This window comes from Hoplias malabaricus, chromosome 1 (assembly GCF_029633855.1).
Source record: "Hoplias malabaricus isolate fHopMal1 chromosome 1, fHopMal1.hap1, whole genome shotgun sequence".
NCBI classification, from domain to species: domain Eukaryota; kingdom Metazoa; phylum Chordata; class Actinopteri; order Characiformes; family Erythrinidae; genus Hoplias; species Hoplias malabaricus.
The window spans coordinates 26,000,938-26,013,802 of NC_089800.1; the positions used below are offsets into that span (position 1 = coordinate 26,000,938).

At 39.9% G+C, this 12,865-nt stretch overlaps 1 protein-coding gene across 1 annotated transcript in view; it reads right to left on the reverse strand.

The window, feature by feature from the left end:
- The window catches only part of rap1gap2a (RAP1 GTPase activating protein 2a), an 80,572-nt gene extending 75,173 nt beyond the window's left edge, over window positions 1-5,399 (reverse strand). The window contains exons 1-2 of the mRNA XM_066660611.1: window positions 5,350-5,399; window positions 1,017-1,052 (exon numbers count right to left, since the gene is read on the reverse strand). Coding sequence (XP_066516708.1) covers window positions 1,017-1,052; window positions 5,350-5,393 — 80 coding nt within the window. The 5' untranslated portion in view covers window positions 5,394-5,399. The remainder of the gene's footprint in view (window positions 1-1,016; window positions 1,053-5,349) is intronic.
- Between the last annotated feature and the right edge of the window lie 7,466 nt (window positions 5,400-12,865).

Consider the following 12,865-nt stretch of genomic DNA (forward strand, 5'->3'; position numbering starts at 1 on the left):
GGAAGAGACAGTCTGCATTGTAGGACTACAAAGTGCACCTATATGGTAAGCTGAGCTGATAAAATGAACAGTGACTTTAGAAAAAAGGGAAAAGAGGGAATATCATGAATGTAATTTTTGTTCCATGTATAGTTTCTCATTTTTTCACACAATATATATGAATTGATATTCTGATCTAGGGCCTGTTCAGCCTAAATTAAGCATGTGTGGTACTCTCTTGATTTAGTTAGAAATCTGAAAAGCAATACAAGCACACGAAAAACTAAAGTGTTTGGTTATTGCTGGAATAAAGCCACCAATTTCCATTTTCTCATTTTCCAGTTTTGAATGTTGGCTTACGTTAAACAGACATAGATATCAATGTACATAATTATCATTCAGTCAGGTCATAAAAAACATCCGCTTAATATTTTGTATCATACTTTTTACACGGTCCTCAGGGACATTTGTGATTCACCTAAACAGCCTGCAAAGACAGCAGATGGCCACTGGAGGCAGGAGAACGTGTCAAGCACACACACGAACACAGACGAACGTCAGTTTTGTCTCCTTGGTGTAAGAGAAAATTACACATACCTCCAGTCATTTCATGGAGACTATAAATTTTACTTCCCTAATCCTAATATGTTTACAAAATTTATTTGTCACCTTATAGACAACAATCTCCACAATGTGAGTGTATAAACAGATTGTGTGTGTGTGTGTGTGTGTGTGTGTGTGTGTGCTTTACTACCTTTGAGAATTACAGATCCTTCAGTGCCTTCCTCAACAAGAAGATTGCAAGTTCAAAACCCGAATCTAACTATCCCCATGGTGTACCTTGTGCAAGGCATTTAACTTTCTACTGCCCCAGGTGGCGCTGTTTTGCCTGCTGGCATAGTTAAGTTGTAAAATGACAACATTTCCTTGTAGACAGCCTTACCTTCAGTGATTCAGAGATCATTGGTGTTCGGGGATCCTTTAAAACACAGACAGGCATAAATATATATATAGAAAACAATATAAAATAAACTCACCGGGCCTTCAGAGCAGCAATGCTGGACTTATCAATCCTACAGAGAGAGAGAGAGAAGAGAGAGAGAGAGAGAAGAGAGAGAGAGAGAGAGAGAGAGAGAGAGAGAGAGAGAGAGAGAGAGAGAGAGAGAAGAGAGAAAGAGGACATGGAGGTCACATCCTCAGGGAGGAAAAACATGGTCTTAGTGCTATTCATATCACCAGGAACACACTGCAAAAAAGTGCTACATTTAGTCAATTCATTTCAGCATTGTTTCATTTCCAATAACATGGCCTGCTTTTCTAGACACATCATCACGTTTCCACTAAACCTATTAAAGAGAGCTTTTAGCCTTTTAGCCTCTATGAGAGACTCCCAGAAAGCATTAAGTGAAATACCTGAGAAGAGCTTGAAGCAAATGGCTCGTGCGGAGCTTAAAGCTGTCCTTTAGGATAATCTGCTCATCTAAATAAGAGAAAATGGAGCCAAATAGAGGCTCTACTTCCAATGAGCTGAGATCTCTATGAGCCATTTACTGTAATGTCTTCTCGCCAAATGAAAATCAAGACGATGTTCAAGGAGACGAAGAACTGAGTAATTAGTTTCTTTACAAATGAGTCCTAAGGGATTTACTACAGTACTTCAGTGAGGCCAGATCTGGAAAAAAAAAACACCCACAAGCTTCAGTGTTTTTCAACCTAATTTCTATTTGCTTCATGCTTATTTTCCATGGATAACAACGATCTTGTACTTTGCAATAGAACATTGGCTTTTTTGATGATGGGGTTTTGAGGCATTTATTTTTCTGTTCCCAGAAAAAGTGCAAAAAATGATCCCTGTGGTCACCGATTATAAGCAAGAAACATCAAAATATTGACTGCTTTTAGAATCAGTATATAGAGCAGCCAATCAGAACAGAGCTCATTTACATACATTAGTATCAAAGAGAGGTGGGAAAAAGGTTATATAAAAAAAGAATGGTGGCTGGCTTTAAATAATATATTCACAGCAAATAGAGCTTTCTTAAACTTAATATCCAAGTAAAAACAATAATAAAAATATTTTCACCACATTTGAATGTGGCATGTGACAACAACAACAAAACACGTTTCACTTCATACTGAAAAGATCAGAGATGGATGAAGCAGCATCGTCATGGTTACGGTGATGATGCAAGCTTCCAATCAGGGCACATTGTCCAAAATGGAGGCAAGCGTCACCACCAATCTCAGGCCTATCAGCTCATCTGTGTTTACTGGACTGATCCCAGGGGTATAGGACCCTTCTAAGTGCCTGTGGGCACCAAGGCATGGGAGTGTGAAGTAGGAGTGTGTGAGCTCTTCCAATGAGTGTAATGTGCGTGTTCGTGTGTGTGTGTCTGCACAATTAGCTTTGCCTGATGGCCTTCGCTATAAATACACAGAGCAAAAGCAGTGGAACAGTATGAGGTTGAGGAAGAGAACATTGTGTCACTAAGTCAAGAGCAGTATGGATCATGTATCATTCCCCTTCATAAAGTCTCTGGATCCTGTTACTTCTCATTCCTCTCTGTCTCCAGAGGTGGACAGCAAACTCTGGCTTTTGGTGTGGATATATTATCCTGGTTATGTGACCAATTAACTCTACATCCATGGAGAACAGCACTCATTATGGTATTGTGTTGCATCATCACAGTAAATATATACTAATTAGCCACAGCATTAAAGCCACCTCCTTGTTTCTACACTCACTGTTCATTTTATTAGCTCCTCTGACCATACAGGTGCACTCTTTTTGCCCCCTGTGGGACCACCACAATGCAGCTATGATTTGGGTGGTGGATCATTCTCAGTACTGCATTGACATTGCCACGGTGGAGAGTTGTTTACCTGTGTTGTGCTGGTGTAAGTGGATCAGACACAGCAGTGCTGCTGGAGTTTTTAAACACGATAGTGTCACTGTTGGACTGAGCATTGTCCACAAACCAAAAAAAAAAAATAGTCAAACGACAGCTTCCAGTGACCGCTGATGAAGGACTAGAACATGACTAACACAAACTGTGCAGCAACAGATGAACTACAGTCTCTGACTATACATTTATAGTGGGAAGTGTGTGGGCACAGTGAGTAGAAACTTGTCTTCCTCATTGTCACTGCTTGCCTGAGAACAATCCACCAACCAATATAATGGTTTAGGATAATGAGTTGCATCTTGAGTGTGTATTAAAATGAGCAGTACTGCTGTACCTAATCCACCTTTAGCAGCACAAGAAATACTTTCCTCACTGCAGCCATGGGAATGATGCATCACCCAAATAATACCTGCTCTGTGGTTGCTAATAAAGTATGCAGAGCACCAGATAGGCTACTGTAATTGTAGAACTATAAAGTGCTCCTATGTGACCAGTGGAAATGCTGAGATGAACAATTAATGAAGAAAGGAGGAGGTGGGTTTAATGTTATGGCTGATATATATATATATATATACATACATACATATATACAACGTGATTATTTATGAACACAAATGACCAATCAAGGCGTGTTTAATTTCAAAATGCTTTATGTCAATTTGTTGCCATTTTACACACATTTTATTGCTATGTAAAAGGTGGTATAAATAGAGCACTATAACATTTAAATGCGTAAAGCCCTCTCTTAGCCCTTGTATACTAAAATCATATGCATAGCTTTTAGTAAAATCTATTGATGTGAGTAAGAAAACTGTGATCAGTTAGTTACCATAAATGTATGTCTTGTTTTCACATTCTATATTGCAGGCAAATCTCATACACCCTCACCGTCATGGGCTGCATTTATTCTTGGCCTTTATGGGGGTGCTGGATGTGTGTAAGTGTGTGTGTGTCTGTTTCTGAGTGAGTGATATGATTGTTGATAACCAAATAGCCAGTGAACACACAAACTGCAAGAATTGCCAACTAGTCACTGATGCTCAGCTTTTTCAATTTCCTGGGCACATGCTGCTCTATAGAGACAGCAAATAAAATGAATCATGTATATTAGCTTGTGCCAGATAGAAGCTTATCTCTATATTACATCTTCTTTTCGCATGTTATGAAAAAAAAGGACTTTCAGATGTTTCTCCTGAGCAGAAGGTCACTCCTTAAGATAAGATAAAAAAAGACCATAATCTCAGAAGGATTTTCAAGCTGTCCACAGTAAAACAACACTAATAAAACACAGTAAAACAACACTAGCTAGTAAGAGTAATGTCGGATCAGCACCAAACCTCTAAACTCAGGCCCCTTATTTCAGCACGCCACTTTAATCAGGGTGACCAGACGTCCTCTTTTACCCGGACATGTCGTCTTTTTTAGACTTAAAAAAATATCCGGGCAGAATTTCACAAACGTCCGGGATTTTGTTTTTCTAGCGCTTACATAGAACTTCGAGAAACGTTTCATTCAGAAACTAGTCCCGCCCTCCCCTACTCCGATTGGTTCGCTTGAGTGAGAAGGGGGCGTGGTGAAGTAGCCTAAAATCTTCTGATTGGACGGTCTGACTGTAGAGCTACCGTTATTAGTCGATAACCTTCTCTGTAAACATGATCTGGTCACCGTACTTTAATGCCTTACTATAACTTTGTTTTTTTTTTTCAAAATAATCACAAAAAAATAGTCTAAGCAGTTCTATTTTTTAAATGGTTCACTCCAAAGCCTCAAACAAGCAAAATCATACAGCCAGCTTTTCTTACAATCATTAAAGTTTCAGACGTCTGATTTTTAAAGGCCTCTGAAAGCACCCTCACAGAAAGTTATTACACAAAGCAGTTAATGACCAATTTTGTGATCGATATAAGGTTTTAGCTGTACCTTTTAATCCATTCACAGAAGAATGACAGATACAGTGCACTGGTCCAACAATACTGTAAAGAATTCAGCAGTTGGTGAGTTTCTCTATAAGCTTTTCAGCGTAAACTACAGCACAATTTCTCAGTAAATGAAAAATGGATACATTTAGCAATAAGATACATTTCTCTTACAAGTAAATAACAGAATTATTAGGATTTAAATAATATCAGCCAGCTATGCTAACATGGCTACAACTGAATGGAAGCTAGCTACAAGCAGCATTACACTAACTGCTATTTAAACACAGGTAACAATTAGCAATATTTAGCATTTCTGGCTGATCTGTTCCTCTAACAGAAATCTAGCACCAAAACCACTTTAGCAAGGCAGCAGTAGTCAGTGAGTTCACTCATTCTGAATCTAATTCCCAGCACAAGAACACAGCATAGAAAGCCAAACACATTAATTACAGCTCAGTCAAATGCACCACTAATCTCACCATCTTTTTTCCACTGATCAGCTGTAAGGAAATAATAATAGCACCAGGGAAGAAAATGTAACCTACCATCCGAAACCTCCGAAAGACACACTCCTCTTTCTCTTGAGCATACTGCATTTCACTCTCTCTCTCACTCTCTCTCTCTCTCTCTCTCTCTCTCTCTCTCTCTCTCACACACACACACACACACAGTCTAGCTCATTCTCACCTGTGCGCTACACTCACAGTGGATGAGCGAAAGTAAGGGAGAAGCAAAGAAGGTGTTAAACAACTGATCTTCAGCTTCTCTACACCCCACCCCTCTCTCATGGAAACTGAACTGGAATAGCACAAGACTAAAGTAAAGTCACTTTATATAAACCTTGTAGATATACACATTGAGCAGTTTATCCCTGATACCTACCTTCATGGTTCACATTGCAGGTTCATATTCAAAGAATATTTTCACTACTACATTTGCTGCAGATTTTATTATCCCTATTGTGTGCTGGGAAGGTACCAGTATAGTATTATTTACATACACTGCCTACAGTCTTATGGAGAGTAATGTGAAATGTACTTAGTTTTACACAAATACAACATTAGATTATACAAATAGGTTAGAATTCATTGCCAGGGGAAGTTTGTTGCACTACAGGAATGAGTTTTGATGCCTCTCTCCCAAGCTTTGACATTAATGACCCAACTCTAACAGTTATGGCTCCTTGTTGGTCTCAACTCATGTTTATACATCAAGTCATTACACTGTCAGGATAAAAGATGATACACAATAAAATCCCCACTGCCGGTTTAATTTCCACAGGGTGAAACTGAAAGCATAGTAAACAAGAGGAAATATCACTCTGTGTGCTATCTAAAAGCTGGCGGATTTAAAGTATGCCTTATGGAATTCAGAGCACACGTTTTGCCTTCATTCAGCTCCTTGGAGCACCATGTGAGGAGCTCAGATGTGCTGTTATGGTTTGCTGATCAAAGCTGCTGTTGTGTTGTGAATGGAAATGCACTGTCTAATTTACTCTGGTCTAGGACAGCAGAAGTGTTCTGGATGGAAAATGGATCACGATTAGCATTGTGGAAACACAAACACACACACACACACATCTCACCCATCCCCCCATAACTCCCTCACCCCCAGCATGTGCTCCAGAGATTAATGTCAGACGTGGTGGAACATCAATATATGTGTTAATCAGATGAGCATCACTTGAACTTTTCTCTCCAGCTTTGTGCCTCAGAGGCAGTTTGGACGGGAGAGACCTTTCATGACTCGCCATTACTGGTAAGAGAAGTAGGGACTGATTAAAGAGATTTAAATCACACAGTGGCACACTCAACACACACAAAAGATCTGTCTGAGTGAATCAGAGCTGAGCTAATAGGTGTATAGTGACATGTTGAAAGTAAACCCTTATAACACAGCCTAGTAAGACCACACACTGGTTGTTAAATCATACCTACAAAGCAGAAATGCCAAGCCAAATCAAGACCTCAGTTGGATTACTGGTAACATAATACAGTGGGTGGTAGCTATAGTATACCTCCAAATTATGCCTCTTTTTTAAATAAAGAATGAATTTAGCTGCTTTAAATAGCACCCATGGAGGACAGAATTTTAAAGGCGACCTTCAGGATTGTAAATCAAAAAATACTTTTTATAAAATTGAGATGTTTCCTCACCATTTGCTAGTGCTCCAGTGTATTTCGGCACTGGAAACGTGTATAATGTGTTTATGAATCCCAAGTGTATGTAAATGAGTAAAAAAACAAACAGTCTTGGTCTGATACCCTAGGCGCTCTCTCTCTCTCTCTCTCTCTCTCTCTCTCTCTCTTTCTCTCTCTCTCTCTCTCTCTCTGTCTTTGCTCATGGCAGAAGCATCTGGAGCTTTTTAGACAATGGAGAGAACATCAACTGTTGAAAAGCATGAGCATGATTACCTGGTATGAGGATATTGCCCTGTTCCTGCTCCATAGGTGGGTAACATTGACTTACTTTTGCTGTTTCAGATCACTTAAGGTGGAAATGTCTCCAAACTTGGGAGACAGCTAACTGCATTACCGAAAGTGCTACAAAACTAAACAACTCGAGAATCAAATGTGTTTCTGTGGTAATTCAAACAGTGAATAAAACCTTACAGACAAGTTCAACTTCATCTATATACATCCCCCCCACCCCCCCACTCTAACCTACCATTACACCTTAAAAGATGCTGAGCTACTGAACATAAACAAACCAACGAGAACTGAGTTCCCCTACAATCCTAGATATTCCATTTAAATGTGTATGCAAAGCTTGTATAATTTTCACATAGTCAAGAATGAAATTGGAACACTCTGGAGCAGCTGCACATGAGTGTAAGGTCACCAAGCTCTTTACCAAGTGTTGGCTAGAGTGGTGTAAAGACACCAGCCAACATGTTGTGCAGTAGTAACTGTTTTCTCTGGTGTAATGTTAGAGCAACACTCCAGAACCCATTATTAATATCAGCAACTGACCATAATAATGACATAGTTTCTGGTTGAATACTATCACAGAACTATTAAGCTATTCAGAAAAGGTAAAGGCTTTCAACCCAGCCACAGGGAACAAGGTACCTACTAATATAATACTAATATGTGGGAAAAAAATGTTGGATAAGCTGTCCACAAGATTGAATATAAATTGCATAGTCTGTAACCAAATATATAACCAAAATAAGCCATTGTTCTATGGGTTTATATTTTCCAGAATTCCATTTTTATACAAGGTACTTTAATAAATCAGTCCATTATTTCTTAACTTACTGAGTGCACACATTAGCAGAGTAATAACTGCATAAATATGACCAGAGACATATAGTGTTTGAAGTGATGCAAGCAGTCTCCACCAAGGGTCCTGTGGATGTTTTTCTGTGTCAAATATGATGTTGTTGGACAGATAACTAAAAATGACAGAGGCAGTAGCCAGTGGGAACAGTTCAAAAACACCTGCTTGAAAATAAATAATGAATGAATGGATGATATTTATGAATTAAATATAAAGTTGAAAGAGCTGTTGCTGAATGAAAATGAAGTCAGGTCTCTACAGGAAAGACTTGAAAAAACTCTTGCAGGTGTCCTCCGCATGCCCACATTACATGTGCTACACTACTAACTAACACGTAATCATCACGTAAACATTGCCCTCAGCACTTTAACAGCATGGCGTAAGTCCGTTTGCAACATTGAAAAGTAGTTTCAGAATTTCTCCCCATCCTTCTTTCTCATCCTCAGCGATATTTAAAATGTCAGATTAGAGTATTTTTTTTTAATCTGCAGGGAGTAGGCCCAGGATAAACAGTGAAAGAGGAGTGCTTATTTGGAAAGACATTCTGAACTCTCTCTCTCTCACACACACACACACACACACAAAGGATGATCTAAATCGGTCCGGTCTGCGGTCCTTGCTGTCTGGAGCTGGAGTTTTATTCCGCCATCCTGCCTCATTCACCTTGCTAATACCGTAGATTATGTAATCACATTTCAGCACTGCACTGTTACACCAGCAACATCAGCCATGTGCAAAGCAAACGCAGCTCTAAAGCTGATAAATGTTGGCTGATATCTAAATAAGTATGGCTTTTCTTACAGGCTACGTTCACACGCACACACACACACACACATTCAAAGAAAATTGGGTAAACAGAAAGTCAATTTATTGGCTAGGGTAACACTGAAAGAGAATATTGACATATTATTCAGATCTATTTTCCTATTTCCTCTTTAGACTCCACTCTGCCATCATCAGGGTAGACTGAAGGGCATTTAAAGTGACAGAAAAAAGGAAGAGTGACAGAGAGAGAGTTAGGCATATTGCCAGAGCTCAAATGACCTCAAGGTTAATCATCAGATACAAAAGAATGGGAGGAGGAGAGGAAAAGAAAGGAGGAAAGAAAAGGTGGAGACGAACAAGGGGAAATGTAACCCACAGCTTGGAAGGAAACCTTTTACCTCTACCTTAACCCTCCACTCAGTTTGACTTTTCCTATATCAGATCTATTCTGACAGCACTGAATGTCACAAAGAAATCCTCTCCCACTTCTTCCATTTCCTCTCAAGTGCAATGAATCCGCCAATACCTGCTGGGTTAATGAAGTTTTAGTTGTGCACTAGAGCTATTATTAGACATTAATAATTGCCACTTTGCACTTAAAATGTAACCCAGCTACTCTTCTGGATTACAATATATCTAGATTATGTTCTTAATTTTATTTTTTTACGATTAAACTCACACTTTAATTCACACTAAGACATGGTCTGGTTCACTCTCAGAAAAAGAGGTACAGTGACTAAAGGTACAAACAATGTAAACATATCTTTAAAGGCACAGCAGTAGTTTTAAAGTCCAGTTATTTAAAGCCTAGGATACAGCAAAGCAGGCCTTCATTTCCCAGCTGTTACATCACTAAAGGCTGTTTCAGTGTGAAGCATCCTTTGTACACATTCTCAGAACGCAGGTTTCATTCTGAAGGACCTTGAGAACACACTTGACGTATCCTTCGTGTCCTTGTTACACACCGTGCATTGTGTACGTATGAGAATTTGGAAGCAATGCCTCCAGATTAGATTTTGTGTTGTGTAAGTTGTTGATGCACTCAAACTGGCCCAGTTTTCTAATGAAACAGATGCTCCAATTCCATAAAGATAGTAAAGTCGGGGGTAGGTAGAGGTTTGCACAACTGCCACAGGAAGTCATCATGCAGCCTCTTTAGACTATTTCATTTGGGATAGCTAGCATTTCAGAGTGTTGTGAGGGCTGTCACTAAGACACCTCCTTCTGAAGCTACAGACTAGGCTTTCAGATGCATCTACTAACCCCTTGATTCTTTCTTTGTCATATGTCTTTGATATCTTTGGACCCTCCTGTTGTGGCCCAGTGGTTTCCTTGCCCCTAAAAAAGTTCCTCAGCCCTTGCATCCTGCCAACATGCCTCCATTTTTAAACTCACAGCTACCAAGTAGAGCCACACACAGACCCTAACCCAATCTTAGTTGAATAATTCTATTACAGAAAAAAATTCCATTTGACTTAAACCCTGCAGTTCCACACATCTCCAGACGGTCTTGAGAACTCTGATGGTGCTGTGCCTCTCTCCCTCTCTAAATGCTGCACTTTAGCATTAGATTAGAGAGAGAAGTGGGTGTGTGTTCTGATGCTGCAGCTCATTAGTGCCACTGCAGGAGCTCAACTCCAGCTTCATCTCGCCAGAATATTGCTGCTGAATCTCAAGCTCATGTCCAGGCCTTTTTTTTATTTTTACATTTTACCTTTTCATTCCTTTGTTCTCTTAATTTTTCCCCAAGCCTCAATTTATTCTCTACACCTTTATGCACTTCTGTCAGTTGTGTTCATCACTGTAATGAGGACTTGTCAGATTTATTGACAGATTTTATGTAGGAGTATAATAAAATGATTCAAACAATGAAGTGGAAATAGAAAATCAATGGATGACAAAATACCCATTTTTACATCATTTTAAATGAAATGGACTGGTTTACATCTGGTAAATAAAATCTCAAGAAAGAGGGCATAAAAACAGATGACATAAAGATGTGGAAAACTGCACCTTCAACATTTCTCCTGAGATGAAGGGTATGAATAAGAGGTTACAGACTTTACTTTTCTGGGAATGCTTTACACTAGTATATTTACATGAGGATTTGAAACATTCTGCCATATGAGCCTCAGTGAAGTGGGGGTACTGATGCTGGATGATTAGTTCTTGATAGCCACTCTAACAAGGCACACAGGTTTACTGCTCCAATGTCCAATTACTGCTTTATGTCCCTTTAGCTGATGCTTGGCACAGCCATCATCTTACCTTAATGTGCAGCTGTTTTTTTCCCTGGAAACAAATACATTCACAATAGTCTCTACAATATTCTCTTTTTACTTTCAAGAAGCAAAGTGTGTCTATAAATAGGCAGATCAATCTCCTGAAGGTTTTTCAACAATCTCATCATAAGAAATGGGATTTTATTTTAGCGAGTGAAACTCTTTTAGAGTTCACTTTATCTCCCTGCTCTTTTCTGTGCCGTCCTTTACTTTTCCCCTAGCTGCTTTTCCTCCCTCTATCTCTCCATATCCTCTACCCTTTCTGGTTCTAGCTACCGTGCTTGACTTCTACTCTAATCCCACTGTTAGAAACCCTCATTACTCTAACTGGCTCATTTCTCGCCTTCATTTCTTTCTTTCTCTTGCAGCGCTGCTCTGCACCACAGCATCCAACACCCACCCGACCACCCACGCACACGCGCATCCAGAGCGCGCACACACACACACACACGCACACACACACGGCAGTTGTTATTCTGCCATACCCTGTATTTTCTATGTTCACTCTGCTACAGCACTGACTGAAACTTGCATGCACCATAGCATTTAATTCAATTCCTTTCAAAACTCTCTCTCTCACACACACACACAATTAAGTTCTACACTGTGTGGCCAAAAGTTTGCAGACACATGATTGTCCAGTATTTTTTTTTTTTTAATCAAGGAATTTGTTCCCCTTTGTTACAGTTTTAGCTCCTATTTTATTTTCCATCTGATGATGGCATTAACACAGAGATGTTCATGGGTTGCAGCTATCGTCACAGTACAGAGCAACAGCCATATTGGGGACCTACTCATTACTAAAACACACAACTCAAATAAAAATTCATTCATTCATTCATTATCTGTAACCCTTATCCAGTTCAGGGTCGCGGTGGGTCCGGAGCCTACCTGGAATCATTGGGCACAAAGCGGGAACACACCCTGAAGGAGGCGCCAGTTCTTCACAGGGCAACACACATTCACACATTCACACCTACGGACACTTTTGAGTCGCCAATCCACCTACTAACGTGTTTTTAGACTGTGGGAGGAAACCGGAGCACCCAGAAGAAAACCCACGCAGACACAGAGAGAACACACCACACTCCTCACAGACAGTCACCCGGAGGAAACCCACGCGGACACAGGGAGAACACACCACACTCCTCACAGACAGGCACCCAGAGGAAACCCACGGACACAGGGAGAACACACCACACTCCTCACAGACAGATACCCGGAGGAAACCCACGGACACAGGGAGAACACACCACACTCCTCACAGACATTCACCCGGAGGAAACCCACACGGACACAGAGAGAACACACCACACTCCTCAAAGACAGTCACCTGGAACAGGACTCGAACCAACAACCTCCAGGCCTTTGGAGCTGTGTGACTGCGACTCTACCTGCTGCGCCTCAAATAAACACTTTGATATTTAAATGGTTTTAGTGTTTCTGTCAACATATGTAGTTCTCATTATATGTTAAAATGAAAGAAATGTAAGTATGGATACCTGATCCATTTATCTATGAGGACCACATTTGTAAACAGAGCTCTGTTCATCTGTGTCAGTCAGTAGAGGACCTCGGGCCGTCATACTCCCAATACAGTGCACATCACAGATAATAAAACTAATAATACAGACTTGTAATTGGACACTAATACTGAAAAACTGACTTTATATTCAGAAAGTTCTTGCTAATTTTCTTTTAAATCTAAATGAGAGCATGGATTGGACTTTCT